We start from the raw sequence: 24,912 nt of genomic DNA, 5'->3' as shown, positions 1-24,912 counted from the left end.
CCAGCAAATAAGTCAAAGTGCTTCACGGGTATGCTTTTCCAATGTAAAATCCATATTTTTTAATGTGATCCATAATAGTTTTCTACTTACCGTCCGAACTACCACCTTGGCTCCATTTGAATGTGGTGAAATTTTCTCCGAATTACACTGTTGGTATCTTCATCAAACACTTTTACTACATTGCCTGGATTTCTTTTGCAGTTCCACTTAACCTACTGTCTTTCTCCCCAGCAGTAATTTAAAAACAGTAACAAACGGTATATTTAAAATACTAATTTGTTGGTTTCATTATTCTGTTATCAAAGTGGTCATTCATTTCCCTTTACTCCGTCGTGAAGGGATAATGAGGCACAATATTTCAGGTATGGTTTGTTCATAGATATAAGAAAGTGACCAATTGCTTTTGGATGGGATTTTCCAAGGGTAGTCATTAACATTCAATGCAACAAGATTATTACCTAAGTTTCGGAATTTAAATTCAGGTAAAATTGTGGTCCGTAATAGAAAATAATTTTATACCTACCTGTGTTTAATATTCTTTGGTTTGGTATACTACTTAGTTTAAGTTTATTAGTAATCATACTTATTTCGTGTGTTGAATCGTGTGCGAATTATGCAAACTATGTGCGAGTCTAGTGTATCTCAGGAGATGCCCCCGCCCAAATGTAGAAAACACTATTCTATTGAGACTAAGGTAGTTATAAACAATGTTTATTTGACTCTCATTGAACGTGGTTCCTACAAGCAAGCATCTTTAGAAGAAACGCCCACATTGACGAAAATTCCAACATCTACTGTATGGAAAATTGTGAATAATTCCATTTCAGCGAGGAAAAAAAGAAGCGATTCTGACCTTTTTACGAGTGTAGATGAAAGTGATCAAGATATAATACAGCGTAAAATTTACCAGTTATACGAGGAACAAAGCGTGCCTACATTAGATATCTGAATTAGAAAACTTGAAAAAGATGAAACCGGTGTTAAATGTCGCGGAACTACCTTATGGAAGTGTATTCAACACATGGGTTTTAGATTTTAAAAAATTGACAAAAGGCAAGTTTTCATGGAATCTTTTAGAATTCGGAACTGGCGACTGGAATGTCTAGAAAAAAGTAGGATTTACAGAGAATAACAAAGGCCAATTATTTACTTGGATGAAACCTAGTTCGACACTTATGATAGCCCGAAAAAGGGTTGGGTTGACTCAACTGATAAGTGCAAAACAAACGCGCCATCAAAAAGAGGTGAAAGAATAACTATTTTGCATGCTGGCTCTAAAGATGGTTGGATTTTAAATGGACTTTCTCTGTCTGCGAAAAATATTAAAGATTCTTCTCTGGATTACTATGAAGACACCACCGCTGATTTATTTGGAAGTTGTTTTAAAAACAAACTAGTTCCAAACATTCCTCCTAACAGCGTAATTGTAATGGACAATGCAAGTTATCACAGCAGACAATGGACTAAAACACCTTCCTCATGTGACACAAAAGCAACAATCCAAAACTACATGTATAATAACGACATTTATTTTCACGAAGATTATACCAAAAAGCAATTAATTGAGGTTCTACAAAGCTTGAACCTACAAAAGTGTGATAATTATGCAAAAAATCTGGGGCATACAGATTTAAGGCTTCCTTACCACTGTATTTTAATTCCATTGAACATGTTTGGCAACAACTGAAATCTGCCATTCGACTTAAAAATGTTTTTCCCCGTGTTAACTCCAATGTCCTCAAACTTATAGAAACCGAATTTTTTAACATCCCTCCACAAAGTTGGGCAAATTCTGTTAAACATATAGAAAAAGCAGAACAATCGTATATCCATATTGCAAATGATATAGAACAAATAATAATTAGAACAGGCGATGATAGCGATAGTGATACTGATATATTATGTGAATAATTTGAAGTAATTTAAGTAGGTAATAAAAATTATTTGTAGTTTTATTTTAGATTTAAACATAAATACATACATAAATAAATAAATATTGTTTAGTATCTTTCCTAACAAAACCCCAAATAATTAAATTCTAAGCAAAGTACGGACTTGTTCGGCCATATTTCATTCTTACAGCTTGCCCGGGTCTTTCCTTCATTCATATCAGTTAGTCACTTTCTTATATCTATGAACAGACTTTACACATCTTCCGGATGTTTCCTCTGTTGGGCGTGCTAAAAATGCTGCTGGATTCCTTAGATCGCCGCCTGTAAAGGGAGCTTTAATTACGTCCGGATGACAGAATCCCAAACGAAAGCCAGGTAGAAACCTGTGTCGCGGTTAATATTCTGAGGGTGTTTGATTATTTGGATTGACTCGAAATTTTTCTAGAATAGAAGAAAGAGCTAGATGCAAGTATTTTGCCCCTATCGAATAAACTCTGCTGTCCTGTTCCGTGACCATGTTCTGAAACCGCTGATCTTAAGATTGTCGAAGTCTGACTGATCTGTAGTGTTCTTGTAGTCTGGTTGATATTTCTCGATCTGTTTCCCCATTGTATTCTTTGCCACAGCTGCACGATATACTGTAAACATCTACTGTCGGAGATTTTACAACCCGTACAAAATCTGGTTTTGATGTTTGAGAAATGAACTATGTGAGATTAGAATTGAAACAGAGATTTTTGGTCAGGATGGTAATACGATAATAAGCAATTAAAGCGCCTTCTACCATTCGTCAATCTTCGGCAGATATTTAAGGTGCATGCAGGGCAATAATCTAATCAGTTTCAAACAGCGCTTTGAAGAAGCCAGCGGAATGTTTGGCGAAACGTCAGCGAGACAAAACACCGGACTCGGAACGAATCTAGATGATCTGTACCAGTTCCATAGCTGGCGGAAGTTTCTTTGAAAAATTTAATGCATCTTTTTCTGTAACGAAAATTTCAAAAGAAACCCGTTTAGACAAAGACAAAAATCCAGAGTGCGAAATATCTGAAGGAAACAAGAAAGTATATAGCCGTTAATAAACTTAGAAAAAGGAAATTACGTTAATGAACCGAACGACGTGCTTTCGCTTTGTGATGAAAAAAGGAGCCCGTAAAAGGTAAAACGAAAGAGGGGTGGATGTCATTAAACCAGATTAAATTCTCAATATAATAAATGATATTGAAAGTTTGAAACATCCCATACAATCATCCCGCAACTGATGACATGGCAACTTGGGAATACCGGGAAGCAGGGAAATAGGGAATACTGGAACCGACTACTATATTTATAACCGACCGGAGTCAATGCCAATTCGTATACAGAGTTATTTATTCTATAAGTCAAGGAATATTATGTCTAAAATACAAGGTTTTAAATTTTTTTAAACTTTTTAAAATTACTTACATACTATATAAGTTAGTTTTGGTTAGTGCCAACAGTACCAAATTTTTTTATTTTATTTTTTGATTCTACTCTCTAATTTTAATTTCTCAAATACATATAGGCTACCTAAGCGAGAGAAAAGCTTCCCATCTTATACAGGGTGGTCAACATTTATCTAATACCAATTTTAAATGGCACGTGCAAAATTCAATTCGGTTGTCAAAGTTATTTCCATAAAGTTCTTGACCCGTGTTTTATAAGAATGGAATTTCCATTTTCCATTTCACTAACGTTTGTGTTTTCGGATATCTGATTTTGATTAATATTTGTATTCTCTATAACTGGAACCAACTACCAACCGTATAAACTTTGATGTAATTCTACAAGGATAAAAACGCGGATAAAAATCATGTCAATACGCTCTTCCTTTGGGTAAATTGTCATTTATGCAACAATAGAACTAGAATCAAGGTATGGTGATCTAAAGTTGTCATCAGATTAGGATAAATTTTAGACTAATCTGGTACAAGCTAGAAAATTCGTTATAATTATGTATACTAATTGTTACACTCTACTAAATTCCGATTGTTTAAATACTTCATGTGTATTTACGAAATTAAAATTATTAAGATTTAGGTATCAAAATATTTTAACGCACGCTTATTATGATGTAGAATCCAAAAATGCTCTAATATACAAACGTACTACTTTGTTACTTTTAACACGTTTGGGACAACCTGTATTCGTATTTAAGTAACTTTAAAAAGTACCCATAATGACTTCAGAAATAAAACTTTATAAATATTAGAACATGCATAAATTATCACTAGATTAAACCTTACTTTGATAATTATCATTTTGATATGCATATATGAAGATTGTGAACAACGTGGCTCGTCCATTTTAATGTTTTTCTATTTACTATAATTAGGTTCGATAGCCTAGCACTGAGGTCATAGAATACCATTGTGCTCCCTATTTCCCTATACTCAAAGTTCTGGTTAGTAGGAATGTGGATCTTTAGAATCTCATTTACCTGTTCGCACGGGATGTTAACCTAATGTGAGTATTTTTGCACGGTTCTCATTCAATTAATGTTATCCTTACGAACCTACCTTCTTTGTCATAGTGGAAAGCAGCGTTCTTCTGAAGGCATTTTAAAGTTACATTGATGCAATTTTATTTTCTTGTTATCGTCCTCTCATGTTAGACGAGAATTTAAGTAAACTGATTATTTAAAAATTTTAGGCAACCAGGGATCGGATTATTAGAAATTAATTATTTAAATGAGATGAAAATCAGTTTGTCTTCAACAATGTTGGTAAGTAATTAATGAAAGTATAAGTAATAATACCAATATCTGGAAACGAATAAGTAAGTCAAAACATAGTAATGTCAGCTATGATCTAAACTGAAGTCCTTTGACGGTATTGTAAAAAAATATCATTTGGCACCTTAATAAATTAGTATTTTATTTGGTGCATTCGGAACGGATATACAAAATTTCACTTTTTGGGTGCGAAGTATTTTTATTAATATTTTAGGCAATAATAGGCACCCATTAAAGTATGCAATGCTTTTAGAAAACTTGCATTTATTGTTTCTTCAGATTTTTTTTTCACTTATGCCGAAGTCTTATTCGTAGCATGCAGCCTAGGAAAAACCCTTTCAAATAACTCTTTGGAGTTATCTACATCCATTTGCGAAAATATTTAAACACCTCTCAATAACATTCCATTTCGGAAATAGAGCAATTAACAAAAAAAAATTGAACTTCTCTCGGCTGTGAAACACTAAACTTATTCTATCTATAGTTAATATAAAGAAAATTTCCGATATACTTGTTTTTTTTTTATTTCTGGGAACTTCCGTTTCCCCGATACAGTAGCCATTAGTGACTACCTACCCATGTCTTGGCAATCTCTGATATTCTTCCAGTTTTGATTTGAATGTTGTTTAACAGTTGAGTGACTTTCAAAGATAATTATGTAGGTGCATTATACACTATATAAAAATGAATGGTGAGGTTAGTTTGAAATTTCGAGTTTGAAACTGACTACTCCGATTTAGAATTATTTTATAAGAAAGAGAACAAAGCAATTTGGGAAGAAATTGTGAAATAGTAAATAGCAATTTTTTGATATGATTTGCAGTTATAGTTTTATCAAAGAGTTAGGAATTTGTATAATTCCTGACTCTTTGATGATAAATCATGATTTCAGAACCAAGTAACAACCAACGAAGATAACTTAGAAAGAGTAGGCTGGCTTCTCTTCTTTCTCTGCTATTTAAGATGAACTTAGCTGCATATCAAAATTAGTCTATGCAACCCGTTATACATTTAAATCTACTGTTTTTACATGGGCGATAAACAAGTTCTCGATTTCTCGCAAACTTGACGTGCTCACAAGAACGGTTTCCAAGTTGATTTTGAATCACACCTATTATGTCCGTCTTTTCTTTCATCCACCACCATTTGTTGAATTGATTATAATTAGTATAACCGTTTTACAAAAAAAAATCGCTACAAAATTACAAGCTCGCTGGCTATGATCGAAGGTTTGTTTGCTCTGGACTATACGATAGACAGTTCCAAAGATTAGTTGACACCGTAACCTAGAAATTGCAAAAGAATACAGGAAAATAAATGTATCGATACAAAAAATGTTGCATATGGACAATTCGAATTTTTATCAGTATAGTAGGCCTTCACCAGAGATTTGTGTAGTTTTCTCCCTTCATCGCCCAAGGGTTGGGAAGGAGGGTGCGGACCAGAAAGGGAAAACAAAGTGTAAGGGATAATTATAATTGTGATGAAGTCAGCGCTACACATTTATTAACTGTGGAATCGGTACGCTTTAACGTACACGATTTGTATTCTATAAACTAAAACGTTTTATCGCTTTTATATTGACTCGGATTATGGTAGCTAAGAGGGATTCGTTTGGGTTAACTTGTGGCAAGGTTGTTATAGCCCAATACAAAAAAAACCGTTTATTCGTTTTTTTTTTCGTACTTGGTAAGTTTGGTTTGTTTAACCAAAGGCCTCCGTGAGACGGTTTTAATTAATGATGAAAAGTGGTACGGCAAAAAAAATTGGTTTAGCGACTCTGTTTTTAAGTGGTTATAATAGTATTAAGTATTTGTTACAGAACAATTCCATTATATTTCAAAGCGATAATAATACCTACCAATTTTTGGAAGTAAAATCGCGATAATTTTCTTAAAATATAGAAAATGATTTTCCATTAATTGAACACCAAGCATCTTCGAAAATTTTTTTCTTTTTCTTAACTGCTCAAGATGTTTTTTTATGAAATTCATTCACACTGTTCGCTACTTAAGTCAAAAAGATTCCCCTTTTAAACAGTAATATACCGGGTGTTTCAACAGATCGTACGAAATATATAGAAGGGAAAGTAGAGTCAATATTATATTACAATATAACATTGTTAAAAAATTTTGGATGAGCTTTGCAGGCTTTTCTTAGTATACTGAGATATAAAATTTCGTATGGGTCCTGTCTTTATTATATTTCATTTAGACAATTGAATTATATCCTTGATGTATGAATGGCGGTTCAGTCAGATTTTTTTTTAATATTGTCGTGGCAGTAACTTTTTGACGTAATAGGCATGTCTCAATGTTACAATAGCAGTTTTTCTACTCTCTTCTGTAAAATACCTAATTACGCACCGATCTAGCGCGCGGGAAGGGTCACTTTACCTCGTAAGTTTCTTGTCTCACGGATCGGAGTCACTTCGGACATTTCCGAGATATTACTGCAAGGTTTGGGAGCAATCGGATGTTTTCGGAAATTTTACCGCCCGAACTTGAACTTTGAACTTTGTTTTGGAAAAATGTACCCAAAAGCTAACGGTCGTAGAAACAGTATAGTATGCAACACGTTTGGTAAACTTTTTATGTCACTCGTTTATTAAACACTCGCACCGCTAGTGCCAATAAAACTAGTGACTCGAATGCCATTTACCACACTTGTTGGATAATATACTATTAAGTGACAAGTTTCCAAATAACCAACTTACTGGAGAAGTATCCTCTAAAAGCACTTTCGGGAAGTGTTAACTACAAATTTTTTAACCGGCTCAATGTTGCATTTTTGCAATTCATAGGCGACTTACAGTCACAAAACAAAAAGAGGCCGGTAATAGTTTTTTTTATTTATCACAAGACTCCCATCCGGGAGTATACAAAAAGCATTTTTTTAAACTGTCCCCAGAGTGACATTTTCTGACCTACTACTAGCAATATTAGTTCACTTTTTGTTACTTTCAGAACTGCATAAGTAGCGTTTGAATTGGAGTATAAAGAATTTAAAAAACTTGAAATAATTGTAGACGTGATTTATGAAAATGTTGATCTGTAGAAAAGAGTCAATTTGGCTGCTGTAGCGGTGAATTCTATAGTGAAAACTATCAACTGTCCTAGTTGATCCCGCAGAGATATAAAGTTCAATTCTATTCAGCATAGTACATAATTGAAATTGTCCGAAACGTATTATGTGTAAGATATTTGGTTTTAGAACTGTATGCTTGACCAGCTGAATATAGCCTTTGTGTTTAGCATTATGCTGGTGAAATTATAGGTACTTCTACTAAAACCAAGCATCTTAAAACTTAATTTATATAATTTGAAAAGTGGAGATATGTACCCACTGTACCTTCTAGAACTTTCAAATTTGAAATATCATCTAGAATATGTTGATCAATTTTATAGTCATATTTGATAAGAGCTTTCGATCCAGAAAAGGAAATGACATTGCATTTTGAAAAACAGGCGTCTTGTAACATTTCACAACCATGACGTGATTGAATAAGGTCCTATTTAAGTCGTCAGCAAAAATCAAAAATTATGTTGCGTTTTACACAAACGGTTACTTATAAAATTTAAAAATGGTCTGGTACATTTCAAAATTTTCCCCTTCTAAAAATATTCCCATAGAAATAAGCAAAATAAAAAAGCACGCCCTTATTTCAGGAATTTGTATAGTTCGAACGAGAGCTAGACGGTATAAAAAATGTAAAAATTATTCATCGAAACAAATTCTCAGTGTTTCAATAGGAAAACCCGTACCTTCCACGATAGTCTTCGGGATAAGGTATAATCATTCCCTCGGGACTCGGCCTCGGCGAGTTCCCGATCCAGAAAAAGGCATCGGGACCTGTTCCGTCGTAGGAAAAACCTTTTATGAAAATTGTGCTCTCGTCGACTGCGTACACCGTTCCCTTGATCCTGTGGGCGAACTCGACTAAAGGGCCGATTTTTGTTCCGTAGTAAGGCTCCGGATGTTTCCTGCATGATCCTGGAACAATAAATGCAGTAGATATTTAGTTTCACCTCCTTCGAATTTTCAAACCATTACGCTTTGAAAATATCATTTTTTCGAAAATTTTGTTAAGTTCATAGCAATTTTTGTCTCCTTGTTATACTTTCAAACTGTTTACATATTCAAGTTCATTCACTATAAATATAAATACTTCTTTCATAGATTTCTATATTAAAAAATAAGTTGTCAAAATTTGAACTATAACCATTCATGTTAAAAGGATAATTGAAGAAACAGATATTCAAAATATAATTTTATTAATTGCATAGGCTCCAATGTATGAATTTTTGTTATTAATAAGATGTAAAATATATAAAATTATGATAGATAACAATATTACAATTACTCCACATAATTTATCATAAATTGATAGAACAATGCAAATAACAAGGAATATTCAGGTTAAATGTGGATTGGAGTAACTAAAGGATTAGCAGGAGTATAGTATAGTCTGAATGGAAATCTCTCCTTTTTTCTTCCCATTACTAATGTGTATTTTGTAGTTTGGTTATGCGATAACTTAATGCGAAAAAGTGAAAACTAGTCTAGACAGGATTTTAGAAAATTCACATATTTCTATATATAAATTAAACTTATATTTTTAATGAAACAGCCTTGTTCGTTTTTTATAGTTTTGGTTAGTATACAGTGGCTCCAAAATAAGAATGAGACTGCATGGGGATATCGAAAACCATAGCAGTTGGGAAGAGGAGAAGGATCTGGTCAATTATGAAAGTTTCATCGCAAAATGATTTAACCTGAATCGTTTCTGCGAAATTTAACAAAATATAAAAAGTTATATTTTCTGTAATCACAGACATGATCTTGGGATTAGTACATTATTGGAACACTTAAGATGAATAAATACAGAATTCTTGATATTTGTCCACTCTTTCTAGACGCTATCTTTACCCTCCATTTTTTTGGAGATCTGGAGTCCCACTCCCTATTGAGCCCCATCCCTTTCAGAATAGTAGTAGAGTTTGTTTCCTTTCTCGGTGCTAATGGATCCTTCACCTTTTCATCAGACCTCGCTCATGCCCAGTATGTCCCACTTCATCCTCTTTAGTTCTCTCTCTGCATTCGACAGTTTTCCTGCTTTCACGTTCCATTTGAATTTTCCACCCGGGGATTCTTAGCGCAACCTGCCGACTTAAGGTCTGCCTGGGACTAGGGGGCATATCTTTGCTATCTTTTTCCATATTGGTATGCTTGGGAATGTTAATGTCATGGTTTCAAACTCCCCTTTGGCATTCTATGCCGTTGACCAAGTGTAATCTTAGTATATCCGTCTTCGGTGCTCCCACTCTGGGCAAACGGGTGCCTCTTCTGCAGCATCTAAAATGGTGATCGAACGCTGTGCAGCAGCCCATTCTGAGTCAGACCCTGCTTGGGCATCTTCATAGCTTCATCCACACCACTCTACCGGCGGCCTTGCTCCCTGAATGTAGGTTAATAAGCCCCCTCACCAGCGAAAAGGTGATGATTGCCCTAGAGATGCAGTTAAAAATCACAAGGGGATTTTTTTCAGACCATAGCCAACTATAATTGATATATAAAATAAGAAAGTTGTATTCGTTTTCGAGAACTGAAGAAAAAATTCGCCACTGAATTTGGTTTAAAAAATGGCCTAATACTGTTTTTATTGGAATCCAAAATTTTCATAAATAAAAAAGTTATGGGCAATTTTCAAAAGTGCCGAAAATTAAAAAAACACCCTACATCTTGGTTAGCAGTGAAGCTATCGCCATGCAATTTCAACCATTAAATGTTTCTCAAAAATCGAGTCTTTGACAAGTCGATTTTGCCTGTCAAAACACTCCAGTTACGACCACCTCGTATAGAGTATCTCATAAGTTTCGCACAGCACCAAACTTCTTCAGTTTAAATTCAACATATATAATTTTATTTTTGGATTGGTTGATTCCTTCAGGTTTCCATATACTTAATCCCAATCGTTTTGGTTAGTTATTTTAATAATCTTAAAAGTGTTGAAAGGTTGCCTTAACCGTATTGAAACGCTATGAAGCTTTGTCGCGTCTTAGTCATTATCATTCAAATAGATGTCCAGGCGGGCGTTATAAAATCGTCGGGTATTGAAAATATCGTTGGGATCTGCATGTGTATGAATAATTTCCGACACCCTTGTTGTGTGCCGTGTAGGAATGAATTCGAACGATATCACAGAGGCGAGGGTTGGGGGAAGCGAAGCCATTCTTCGAGATTCCGAACGCATTCCTCAATCCTCACCTAATGCACTTGAGTATTTTGTCGATCACAGATATCTATTGAGATATCAAACGTCGTTTTATCCTGAGCCGTTTGGAATATGGGAGCCAAATGCAGATCGATCGCAACTTTTCGGAATTTACTTCCACAGTGGTATTTAACGTTTAATCGTACTCGTATTTTTTGATTAGTTATAAACGCATAAACGCATCACTAATTTGATAAGTAGAATTTTGTTTAAATTATTTTCTTCTTTACCTAAAAATATTAGGTAAATATTAGAAGTGCAACAAAATCAATTTAAACAAAACTCTACGTGGCATAATCGCCGTTATTCATTTTTGCTCCCAATTTCTAAAATGAAATTTATAGAATTCCCAGTTTGGTTATCACTAGGGCTACCAAGAAAAAATGTCAGAAATTATTTTAGGTTTCTAGAATGGCCGCCAGAGAACGTAATCGCATTCTTCAATACTAGATCCCGTTTGTTGAGAAATAATATTAATACAAATACCTGAAATGGACCCAAAGATGGAATAAATCCTACTGTTTTCGTTAAATGATTTTTGCTGTACCTTCTAAGGGAAGGTGGTATTCCGAGATCAGTATAAATAAATGTTATTTACACAAACAAATTAAATAGAACGATATCAGCTTTATTGCAACAAAAGTCTAGTGAAAACGGCATTTCGATTGCTTTTTCCTGATCTATAATATAATTAAAACAAATAAAAAATTGAAATAAAGTAGAATCCATGAGAATATTTTCAGTATACCTGTCATTACTAGATCATAATTTTTGTTCTTTTAATAAAATATATAGATAAATTTACTATTATATAAATTTTAAATACAAAAATTATATTTAAAATTTCAATAACTACTAACATACGATTGAATGTTGCACACAGGAAATTAGAAGTATTTCCAATCGAAGTGTGCCTTGGAAAAGAAAATAACAAAAATTATAACGGTGGTGTTTAAGTGACATTGCAACTATAGTGTATTTTGGTGCCTTAAATTTTTTAAAAATGCCTTTTCCACCTGTAATCCTGGATATATTTTGTGTTTTCTCTGTGTTATTATTTTTCAATATTATTATTATTAAATACAAAGTCTTATGTCTTATTGTGTACACTCATGTGCATTAACGACGAAAGAAACACATGGAACATTTCATTTAAGTGGTTTAAATTATTATTAAAACCTAATTTTTATAGTTAAGAATTTCCTGTTATTGTCAATTTAAAAAAAGATATATGTTACTTACAAATAGTCACTTGTGAACTTTTCTACAATTGTTATCAAAAATATTCAAGAGACCATTGAAAATTTTAGGAGTAATTTATATTTAAATTTATAAAGAAAAATGTTATTTTTTTAACAAAGTTCAACGCTCTGTATTCCAGAAACCAGTTGCGAAAATAAAAAATAGCATAATGAAAATCATTGGGATATTTTACACAAAGATTCTGTCATCAAAAGGATTGACCCACTTTTTGGACTTAGCCTCTATATTGATAGGTATAAAATGACACCATTCACTATTCACTATTGGCAAGGGATACAAACAAATGTTTAATAAGAAAGTTAAAACATAAAAACATTTTTAACAGGGTGTTTCATATTTTAGTATAAAGATTTTAAGGGCATTTTATGTTTAAAACCTTTTAGTTAATTTTGACAAATTGAATTATTCGTTTCAGAGGCATAGCAGAGGGTGACTTAAATGATATTTTTAGGTAAAATCATGTCACGATAATTTTTTTTAATCAAACAATGAAAAACTAACCTTTTTTCTCTCTTCATTTTTTGTTCGAATCTAGATTCTTCTTAAAAAAATGAAATGTGGTTTTTAGTCGTCTACCCAGATAGCACACAATATCCCCAGTACATCCGGTCAATGTCCCGTTTAAGTCGCATGGCCCGGGACATGTGGAGGATATTCTTATCTATTCTATATCCTTTGAATGCATAGCTTGCGGATTTACTGTACATGATATACCACAGGTATCCTCTGAGGATATCCCCTTGCGCCATAATGGGAACCTTAGAATAGAAACCTAAAGAGTTAAATTTGGAACAACGGAGAAGGAAAATACCTAGTTTTTTTAGATTTGTGGTGTTTTGGGAGACATTTTATTGGAGACGTTTTTGTGCACATCTACATTGACGTCAGTGTTGGCACGTCCTAAAAAAAAACCGTTAAAATCAACTTGTTTTTACTATTTTTGGACATGAACGAGGCAAGAACCGCTATTTTAGTAAAAATACTACAGAAAATACGGATTCATCTAAGTGAAAAAATTACAAAAACGTAAAAATAATGTATTTGTGTATAAGATCCCATTTGACAACAGCTTTGTTTTTGTTGACGTTATAAGATATACGGCGACTTGGCGTCTATTTTCAGTATTTTGTGTGCTGTGCTTACTGCTTTCAGTGGTTTCATTTCAGTTATTTTTTTGTGGTATTATTATTACTGAAGAACTAATAATTCATGTCAGTAAAGCTTTATGGTATTATATAACATAATATTTGATAAATTCTAAGTTGAACGAACAATTGTTGTGTAGTCTACCAACATCTTGCTTTGTTTTTTATTATTTTGCTAGGTCAATGAGATAGCAAGATCAGGCGGCGGCAGCAGTTATGAGTTTGTAAAACAAGCTCTGACTCCGCTGATTTCAAATGAAAATGCAATTAAATTTAATTGGTTGGGCATGGAGAAAAAGGAGAAATTTTCAAAATTAAAATTGGAAAAATGCATACTTGACAAGTGGGTATTATGTTTTTTAAAAATACAGAGGACGTAAATGTAATATAAATAAAGCACAAGAAATATAATTTAATAAAAAATATATTATCGTGATTGCTTAGTTGATACTTTTTTTAAAGAGTGATTGCTGGACCGAGTTAAGATAAAACTGACTTTTTGTAACGTATATACATTTTAGATTACACATCTTTTGTGTTTCTAGACTTCTTTTCGTATCTTATTGCTTGGTTTTTGAAAACAAAAATAAAACTAAACTAATTTTTTATTTAAGTAAGCAATGTTAGAGAAAATCCCCCAGAACAGAACTATATTTTTAGTTATAGTTATATATATAGTTTTAGTTATAGTTTAGTACATTTTTTTCTTAAAATGGATGCAAGAATCACCCCGCAAAAACAAAGTAATAATTTTAGGAACCACCCTTCATAAAGTACAATTTTCACATTAAAATGGTTGTTGGGTTAATTCATGAAAACGTTTTTCCCATTTTTTTAAGACTTGTTTTCATGGTGATAATAGGTACCATCACGACCAAAAAAAAACTAGGAAAATTTTTAGGCTGACAAAAGATAGTGCATGAAAATAGGCCTTTACTGTCAAACTGAAAAGTCAAATTTGTTCTACTTTTTTTGTACCTACTGTCATGAAAAAGATCTTACCGATGAGAGTTTGATGAGGTTTGTATTTAATGAAATGAAATGCATAAATATACACCTACATCATCGTGGAGATTAGATAAGACCACTTTCATGAGAGTAGTATTAGCGTCAAATTAAACCTATACTTAGAAGGTGGATGTAGGGATTTTTTAAATGTGTTTTTTAAACATACATAAACATATAAGAGACCAGTCTCGTTCTTTTTATTTTTTTTATAAAGTACAGATACATGAAACCTGTCTTTTTTAAAACTAAAATATGTTCAGATGCAGATAAGAAGGCAAACACATCACAAACATCAAAAGAATGTGAAAATTCAATAGCTGTTTGGTTGGAAAAAGCTACTCTCACCAAATAATGACTCTTATTAAGGTACTCTATATTTAAGATACTTTAGGTTAGGTTGTTTTATTTTTTTGCTATATTATATACCTACAATTTTTTCATATCTACAATAGAAAAAAATGTGTATAACATGTGTTTAATTAATGGTATCAATCGGCAGTCCTTCACTTTTACCATTAAAAGCAAAATTACAGATTAAATATTAATTGGAAAAAACTTGTTCACCTGTTATTCCAGTGATGACTTCACCAACCGTACCCAATCGGTAAATTCTATCACACGCGAGTACCAAATACTGGGATAGAATTTTTGTAGTCGTACAACCAGTTGGACTACTGGACATTACCTTTCCGGTATTTCTCGTAAGCTGTTGGAAATAACCTAATAAGTAAGGTCCACTGGTATATCTATATAAGATCCTATATCCTCACAGTCGGACATACTAACGACCTCTCAACTAGTATAACTGGATATCATTATTATGTCAACAAACATCGTACAGACATACGTATCTAATATACTGTGGACTTTACAATTAGTAACATCGTATATCCTTGAGACGTCTTAAGGATGTCCCTGAAACAGTATATCCCTAATATATACGCTATGTCCCGTCAGATATCCCGAGGATGGTTTACAGACGTCCTTGTGCTATTGGGGTATGTATATTGATTTTTTTAGTATTAGTAAGTTTTTTAAAATGACCCCTTTTTGTCATAGAATACATGATGGTAATATTAATTATTAATTAATTATTAATTAATTATGATTTTCATTTTTTAGATGCAGCTAGACACCAAAAAAAGTAAAAAGACTTAAAACTTTATTTTTGATTGCTTGATCTAAAAAAAATATCAATCTTCAATAATAAGTAGCATCCCATGATTTTATTTTATTGCCCAAAATGAAAAACAGCAATACAGTACTATAAAAAAAACTAGTAGAAGAGCTAGACAATTATTGCAAGTACATAAATCTATTCGGCTTGTAACCAGTGCATGTGGAGCAAAATGCAAAAAATACAGCTTTCCAGTTCCATTCTCGAAGAATTATTTTTTGCTGAACCTATTAAAGACACGTAAAAGAGGTTTTTGACGGAAAACCCTTGCAGTTGAAAAAAAGGCGATAGCCAGTTTTGCCTGTCATTTGAAATCTTACTCTTAACCAATAAGATCTAACGACTTTAAACAACCAACATGGCCCCTGAGAATTTACGAATTCGATAGTTTTAAATATGCCCAGGTCTCGTTAAGTGTTTAGCGAAAACGAGTATGTGCAAATTTCTGTTTGGAAAGAAAGTTAAACTAGAGATTTTTTTTTGGGTCCTGGCAGCTATATTATCTAATAGCTAAAATACATTAAAAATGTCGGTCGTAATATAAATTGCCAATTTAAATAATCATTTTTAAACAAAATCGAAGTAGGTCATACAATTCCCTTGATTCCATGGTCGGTCGCAAAGTGATTCCCACGACCATGTATTTGTACCATTATTTAATAATTGCGAGCATAATTTGAATCACGTTTCATTAAAAACATTATTTTTAAGTATCTAGTTTTACTAGTTTACTAAGTTTTTCCAATTTATTTTGTAGTACCATTAGAAAATTAAATCAGCGGTTTAAAAAAAATCGAATTCTTTGTAGAATAGCAATTGGCAGAATAATCAAACAATCTGGACTTCGCGAGGTTAGTGGCTCGTGACGTCAGTGCTTCTATTATTTTGCAGTCGTCCTTTCACCAACAAAAGACCGGAATTTCGTCTTAAACTGAGTTCAAAAAATAATCTAAAGCACGTGTTATGGCGGTGTGCACAGCACACTTAAGCTACGTTTTTGTAATACATCTTCTGCGGTATACTTAGTATATGTGTAATATTTTATTTACCAAATTAACTTACTCTTACTCACAGATAATTTCTTCTTTATGCGTCATGAATCATAGCTTGCATTACGCATAACTATTGCGGAATCGGCATGAACAAATTTTGTCATTTCAATAAAGTAATCTTGGAAAACATCATTTTATGTCCCCTTGGTAAACTCTCATAAGGCAAGAGTGAAAGGTTGACAAACCTTTCTTTTAAAAATCCCGTTGCCAGCAAATAAGTCAAAGTGCTTCACGGTTATGCTTTTCCAAAGTAAAATCCATATTTTTTAATGTGATCCATAATAGTTTTCTACTTACCGTCCGAACTATCATCCTGGCTTCATTAGAATGTGGTGAATTTTTGTCCGAATTACACTGTTGGTATCTTCATCAAACACTTTTACTACATTGCCAGGATTTCTTTTGCGGTTCCACTTAACCTAATGTCTTTCTCCCCAGCAATAATTTAAAAACAGTAGCAAACGGTATATTTAAAATACTAACTTGTTTGTTTAATTATTGTGTTATTAAAGTGGTCATTTATTTCCCTTTACTCCGTCGTGAAGGGATAATGAAGCACTATATTTCAGGCATGGTCTGTTCATAGATATAGGAAAGTGACCAATTGCTTTTGAATGGGATTATCCACGGGTGATCATTAACATACAATGCAACAAGATTATTACCTAAAGTTTCGGAATTTAAATTCAGGTAAAATTGTGGTCCGTAATAGAAAATAATTTTATACGTACCTGTGTTTAATATTCTTTGGCTTGGTATACTACTTAGTTTAAGTTTATTAGTAATCATTCTTATTTCGTGTGTAATACAGCGTGCGTTGAATCGTGTGCGAATTATGCAAAATATTTGCGAGCCTAGTGTATCTCAGGAGATGCTCCCGCCCAAATGTAGAAAACACTATTCTATTGAGACTAAGGAAGTTATAAACAATATTTATTTGACTCTCATTGAACGTGGTGTCACCAAGCAAGCATCTTTAGAAGAAACGGCCACATTGACGAAAATTCCAACATCAACTGTATGGAAAACTGTGAATAATTCCATTTCAGCGAGGAAAAAAGAAGCGATGCTGAAATTTTCTGGAGTGTAGATGAAAGTGATCAAGATATAATACGGCGTAAAATTTACAAGTTATACGAGGGACAAAGCGCGCCTACATTAGATATCTTAATTAGGAAGCTTGAAAAAGATGAAACCGGTGTAAAAACAAACTAGTTCCAAACATTCCTCCTATTAATGTCATTGTAATGGATAATGCAAGTTATAACAGTAGACAGTTGACTAAAACCCCTTCCACGACATTTATTTTCACGAAGGTTATACCAAAAAGCAATTAATTGAGGTTTTACAAAGCTTGAACCTGCAAAAGGAATACGGCTGTGATAATTATACAAAAACTCTAGGGCATACAGTTTTAAGGCTTCCCACCTTACCACTGTATATTTAATCCCATTGAACATGTTTGGCACCAACTGAAATCTGCCATTCGTCGTAACCATGTTTTTCCCCGTGTTAACTCCAATGTCCTCAAACTTATAGAAACCGATGTTTTTAACATCCCTCCACAAAGTTGGGCAAATTCTGTTAAACGTATAGAAAAAGCAAAACAATCATATATCCATATTGCAAATAATATAGAACAAATAATAATTAGAACATGCGATGATAGCGATAGTGATACTGATATATTATGTGAATAATTTTAAATAATTTAAGTAGGTAATAAACATAATTTGTAATTTTATTTTAGATTTAAACATAAATACATACATAAATAAATAAAGATTGTTTAGTATCGTTCCTAACAAAACCCCAAATAATTAAATTCTAAGCAAAGACGGACCTGTTCGGTCATATTTCATTCTTACAGTCTTTCCTTAATTCGTATCATTTAGTCACTTTCTAATATCTATGAACAGACTTTCAGATAAGTGGTCAAAAATTACAACAAAACCTATTTATTAGTATGGTATTTAAAATAGCGATCAAAAATGGAAAAGTTGAGCGGAACTGGACGGAATTTCCCATTTTATTACTCAAGCCTTTTTCGAACCTATAACCAGCAAAGTTTAGATGTCACCTAGCGTTAGTTGGTGAAAACGATGGAAAGGCTTTTCAGCAACTAACCAAAAAGAGCTTTTGTGTATGTTAAATAACTTTTTGTTGGTTACTAAACTTCACTGGCTATTTGATACGTAATTTGACGGATCCATTTTAAGCAGTCGAGCAATTTTAACGCAACTATCCGCACGATAAACGCAAACTCCGTCAAACGAGTGCGAGAGAAAAAGAAAAAGAAGTGTTCGTGCCTAACAAAGGAATATGATGGATGCATCGATCCGGTAGCATCGGTAGTATTCATTTGTCTTGCAGTCCGGCTTTTTAGTAGGACGTGATCACGCGCTATACGATTCTAAACGATAGTATTTCATATATATATATATATATATATATTATCGATCTGGCGAGTGGCTCGTGTGTCGTCGATTTTTTATCGAAAGTATGGAGGCAAAGGCGCTTTCGATATTGTCGAGCCGACTGTTGCTGCCTGAAAAGCGAAAACCGCAAACATAAATTTGATTTTTTAACAGTAGCGAGTAGCGTATTTCACATTTCCATAAGTTGTTTTGTCAAAAAAAAATTGAAAGAGTTATGTGGTTTGTATGAAAGCGTCTGAAGCAACGGTAAAGAGATACTATTCTCGTAACCTTCTGAATTCCTCCTGCGCCGGTTGCTTCTTCAGAGCTCAACTTAGACCGTAAATAGTATTACAGTAGCCTGTGGAAATTTCTTCGCAATAGAGGTTTTGAAAAAAATAAATAAATTTCGTCCCATTATCATAAAATGGCCAAAAATAATAATAAAACAATTTTAATGCGTTAATTTTATCGAAAAAGGCAATTTTTTGAAACTTATGAAAAAATATACAGGATGTTTCAAAACAAATGCCAAAAAGAGAATGACGTGATTCATTGTTTAAAATAAAAAGTACTTTTATCAAAAGCCAACCATAATATGACGGAAAGGTAATGTTTTTACTTATATCTTAAAAGCGAAAATTTTACGAAAATTATAACTACTATTAAAAATCACATTTTTTTAATGAGTGCAGGGCATTGCCCCTTGTCCCTTCCATAAGACTTGCAGTTTTTATATAAAACAATAAAATGTAAAGAATTGCACGACGAAAAAAGTATATTTTAGAAAAATAATTTACTTGTCTGCTGCCAAACAATTGTACTTTGTACTAACATTTAACAATAAGGTTCTTAACAATTACATTTTAAAAATTATTTATTAATAAACATTTCTGAAACTAATTGATCCCTTCATGCATAAATTATGAATGAATATCTTCTTAAAAATATTTTAGATTTTTTTTCAAATAATTTATGCATTGCCTTATGTGTATTTTTTTATTTGTTAAGTTTATGAAAGGTATGAAAAGTTGCTAAATAACACAAAATATATTTAGTTAAGAAAAATCCGTTCCACTCATTAAAAAAGATATGCAGAAAGTGTATTTTTATAATAGCAATATTTATTGTTATTTTCTTGTTCTAGCTGTTTTCATTTTTAGAACAAAAAATAAAGACATTATTTTTCAGGCAAATCTTGCCTTTGAACCATCGTTTATATAACAAACTACTCTTTATTCTAAACAAACAGTCACCAATTAAGCATTTCGGACTTCCCTTGAAAAATGCTTCCCTCCTAAAATAGCTTACAGCAAAAAAAAAATGCACTAGATCCTTAAAACTGGATGATATTGAAGAGAGGCTTGATATGGTGCTAATTATATCAGAAATAAAGAACATCTACAAGACATTCTATAGAGAAACAAACTTCCTACTAAAGAACAAAAGAAATTATACGAAATGAGGATAATAGGTTTTAATAATAAAATGAAAACCACTAACAGAAATTTTAGATTTCCAAATTTGGAATTCACTTTAATAACCATTTGATATCTGTTATCCTGAACTCGCAAGTTCATATTCCCTTTCAAAACAACATCAAAGGAAATAATAGTTAGTAAATACATTTTGTCTGTGACACAAAATGAGTTCCTGGAAACTTCAATTCCTAACGTATGGCGAAGAGTCCAACTTCATCTTGAAGAGAGCAACAAATTTTTGACTGACAAACGCTATTGTTAAATAATAAAATGGCTTAAAGAAAAAATTGGCCTAAGCAACGAAAAGAACCTTTTGTCGTATATGCAACTAAGAATTTTTGATTTTTTGCCTTTTCTTTTATATTAATCTATCTATTACTATTTAATGCAACATTTTTTAAATCGTTCTTGCCATTACCCTATTCAGATTTTTTTTTTCTAATTGTGAAAATAATAACAACAAGATTTTTGTTTGCAAAAATTTTATAAAAGATTTTATCCAAAAATTGTATTATATTAAAAAATACATGCAAAATACAAAATTAACCGTTTATTTTGTACTGGTTGACAATCGTATGTGATACTCGAAAGAATATATCGGAGCGTCCTTTTCACAAATCTAAAGTATAAAATAGATCACGGCTTACAAAAATTCATCAGACTTTTCAGCGTTTTCTTAGAATTACTAATTTTATAGCATAAAGAAATAAACAAAATATTAAATTAATTTCAAAGCTAGCATTCTTTCAAAAAAAAAATTCATTCAAAATGACTTCACTCCTAAAAAAGGTAGGCGACACTCGAAAGAGTTACAACATCGTCAAAAAACTAAACTTTCTTGTTCCCACTCATCCGATCCATCACAACCAACAGGAAACAACCTAAGCAATCAAACTACAAAATTTGATTTTCAGATATTATAGGCGACCATATTTATGGGCAGAACAACTTTACCAAAAAATTTTCGAGGTGACCTGCTAAACCTTCGATGGATTTGATAAGAAATAACCACACTATTTTCTACAAAACGTTGTATTTTCTTTCAAAACAATCCATTGAGAAATGTATTAGATACGTTACCAAAATTTTCACACACGCCGTGTATTCATCACCAACAGAGAGTGGAATCAAATAGATCGGAATGGGTGAGATATACTTATTAGGAAGGTTGACAGAATGGTGACGCAGTAGCTATCGGTAAGCAGAGCCTTCAAAAAAGCTCCGTTACAAAGCAAAGTTCTTTACCTAATTTTAATTTTCCAAATAGATTCCAAGGAAAAACTGAACTACGCTACGCGTATCTATAAGTTATTAGTTTGATGATAAAGGAAAAGATTAATAATTTAATTTTCGTCAAATATACGGCGTTGGCTCGGTTTTACCGAAGTTTCGCTCGGAAAGTTTCGAAATTTATTTCCATTTAGCGGCTCCGGTTTCATAGACGTTCAATGTGCAACGGCAGTAAATGCTCTTGATATAGTTTCAACAAGTTTGGAGTTGTATTTGTTTTGAAGCGAAGTCAGATATCTCTCTATATTAGTATTTACAGAAAACGCGGTTATATTGGTTGGTGTTTATGTACAGTCGAAAATTCTCGAGTTCCATAAAATAAAGGCATAACTAAATCTACTCTAATATACAGGGAAGCTAAATACTGCGGAATTACTTTAATAGCTTATTTTATAATAGATTTTTAAGTACAAAAATGACTTGAAAGGAGAATTTGCTTCAAAAGAGTTTAAGAACTCTAGAGCTGGACATCCAGAACCCCCGATTTGTAGCCTCTGGATTTTCCACTGAGTGGCTGTATTAAAAAACTAGTGTACTCTTCCAAGATCTATACAAAATTATTTCCCTTAACGTCATTTTGTGTTTTTTCGACTTTCGTGAACTACTACTACTACTACTAGTGCTACTACTACGCTCTCACTAAAGTCGAGATCTCGGTAACAGTTGGTCTGAATTGAAAACGTTTTCTAGTTTTTTGTCAAGGAAAACTTACTTAATTTATAATAATTTACAAAATTCAAGCAGTCACGACATAAAAATATAATAAGTAATGCCGTTGGTATACGTATATGATGGACATTAAGTGTTCGGTTTTAACCAATTCAACTGTTTCAAACTTGGGTTACGACCATAAGAAGTTATAATTAATATTTTGGATATATTTTAGGAAATTTAACGTTGTCCGATCTACGCAAAATCAATAGCCATTTTCTTATTTTAAATGGAACACACTATATTTTCTTTCAATATAAAAAAAAACACGTTAGACTAATTGAATTATTTACGTATGCGAAAAGCTAAAGACCCATTCTTTTTTCATGGCGTCCCTAGAATCAGCATTATTATCAACATATTTTCCACGATATTAGAAAACACTAGTTCGAAAGAGTAATAAATTTAATGAAATAAAGGGACGGCTAGCGTGTTTACGCTTTTCGGCTATTGTACTGGGTGCTCGAAAAAAAATCAAGATACTGCATCAGGGTCAGAAAAATTGAATGCCAAAAAACCTTATCACACAGGAAGTTTACTATGAATTTAATAATGTTAGCCCAGCTAGACTTATTTCAATTTATTATTATTTCATTATTAAAAATGCTTTTTAGGATTTCGTGAAAGTGCCGTTGAGCTCACCTGTAGCTTAACGGAAAGAAAAGACAATTATTTTAAAAAATAGAGCCGTACTAAGACAAGAAATATAAATCAGGCGATACAACCGGAAATCTATCCTCTAGGCGGTCTGAAATCAACTTGTTTCTTGTGTTTTTTGCGCCCTTCATTAATTATTACATTCTGGACTCAATTTTTGTTTTTTCATTGCAGGTGCTAATGACACTGCATTTTTGCCGCTTCTCGTGATTATTTTATTTCTTGCAACAAAATTATATTTCATTGCCCTTAAACATCATATTAAACACAATATATAAAATAGCAAGACAACTGAATCCATATGAATATTTTCAGCCGATCTTGATGAAAGTTGAAATCCGTATTTTGAACTCAATACCATATAGTTTGGAACTGGCGGGATAATTATTGGTAAGCCATTCAATCCGATAGTAGCTGCAATTTTCATGAATTCTTTAGAACAAGAAGTATCTAAATATTAATTACTTAAACACTTTCTTTAAATTATACAGATTTCTAAATTAAATATTATCGAAAAAAAAATAGCTTTTAATAAAAGAGAAGAGAGAAAATTCTGAAGAAAAGACAATTCCGAATTTGTTTAAAAACGATTTTTCAATAGTCAAAAGAACCTCCTTCTAAATGTAATATTTTATCATATTTCGCAAACTTCAATGACAAAGTGTCCAACTCCTAAAATAAATATAACCTAAAATAGCTTTAAAAAAACTATTCTTTAGGAAAACTATTATAAACAATTAAAGTCCATTAAATAAAATCAAAAGATCAAGGTTATATCAACTATCTTGTGATGATAGTTCCAAAACGTATATAGGCCAAACTGAAAAATGTTTTAGTAAACGAATAAAAGAACATCGTAATTAATTCATCCATGAAAAATTTGATGCCAACTACGCAATTCATTTAATAGTTTCAATCAAAATTTTCGAGTTTTATATTTTGACAATAAAGGACACAAATCATATTTACCGGAAGCTTTAGGGCTAAGATCGTAAGTACTCAAACCAGTTTGGGACCTGGCATAATATTAGCGCTTAATTACAGAACCTGTTTAGCTAAAATTTACCCCCATTTATTAATTACATGGACTTAATGACCATAGATTTTGTGGAGCAGAAGACGGCTATCCTGGATGCGAAATATTAGACACTAGACCGGCCTGAATTTCATCATTGAAGGTGGTACGGATAAAAGAAAAAGAGACCTTTTATATAAAAAATTCACGTCGCGATTTGTATAAACAGAACACAGCCAAAAAATTACTACTAGCACTGACATCACGTGACGCGTTTGTAGCATCGTCAATGTACTTATTTTTGTTATTGTATTAAGACTATCGATTTTTATAAAATTATCGCAATCTCTGTGTCAAACATATATCGAACACGAAAATGGTGTGAATCACGATAATATAAACCGTCGAAAAGCACGGGACCACACAAATCCCGCTTCGTGACTTGCTATAAACGACCGTAACCGAATCAATTTACTAGTTTTAGCAATGATTACTGCCGACACCGGGGTACAACCTAATAAAAGTTCATATAATATATTGAGTTAGACTGCCTGAAGCTTTGTCCCTCGGGGTGCGGCTCAGTGGCGCAACAGAAAAGTTCGTGACCCAGCAGTATTTTTTTATTGTCAGATCTAAGTTTTTCAACTCCCTACTCAAAAATATCCGATTATGCAAGCATAAAGCGTGCGTAAAGTCTCACTTTGAGAAGTCAGGTTCACTACTCAGGGTCGCGAGGCGCTTCGAACTTTGATCACGGATTTGGAATTCACATTGA

The 24,912-nt window shown here is 32.7% G+C and overlaps 1 protein-coding gene across 2 annotated transcripts in view; it reads right to left on the bottom strand.

The window, feature by feature from the left end:
* Positions 1-24,912, bottom strand: part of LOC132702807 (protein Skeletor, isoforms B/C) — a 139,483-nt gene that overhangs the window by 74,525 nt on the left and 40,046 nt on the right. For both annotated transcript variants that reach the window (XM_060671599.1, XM_060671598.1), the window contains one exon: positions 8,412-8,640. In XM_060671599.1, the coding sequence (XP_060527582.1) occupies positions 8,412-8,640 (229 nt within the window). The remainder of the gene's footprint in view (positions 1-8,411; positions 8,641-24,912) is intronic.

This window comes from Cylas formicarius, unplaced genomic scaffold (genome assembly GCF_029955315.1).
Source record: "Cylas formicarius isolate icCylForm1 unplaced genomic scaffold, icCylForm1.1 PGA_scaffold_6__28_contigs__length_40554024, whole genome shotgun sequence".
Taxonomy (NCBI): domain Eukaryota; kingdom Metazoa; phylum Arthropoda; class Insecta; order Coleoptera; family Brentidae; genus Cylas; species Cylas formicarius.
Note: the sequence above shows the minus strand (reverse complement) of the source record. Positions and strands in the feature narration are given on the sequence as shown.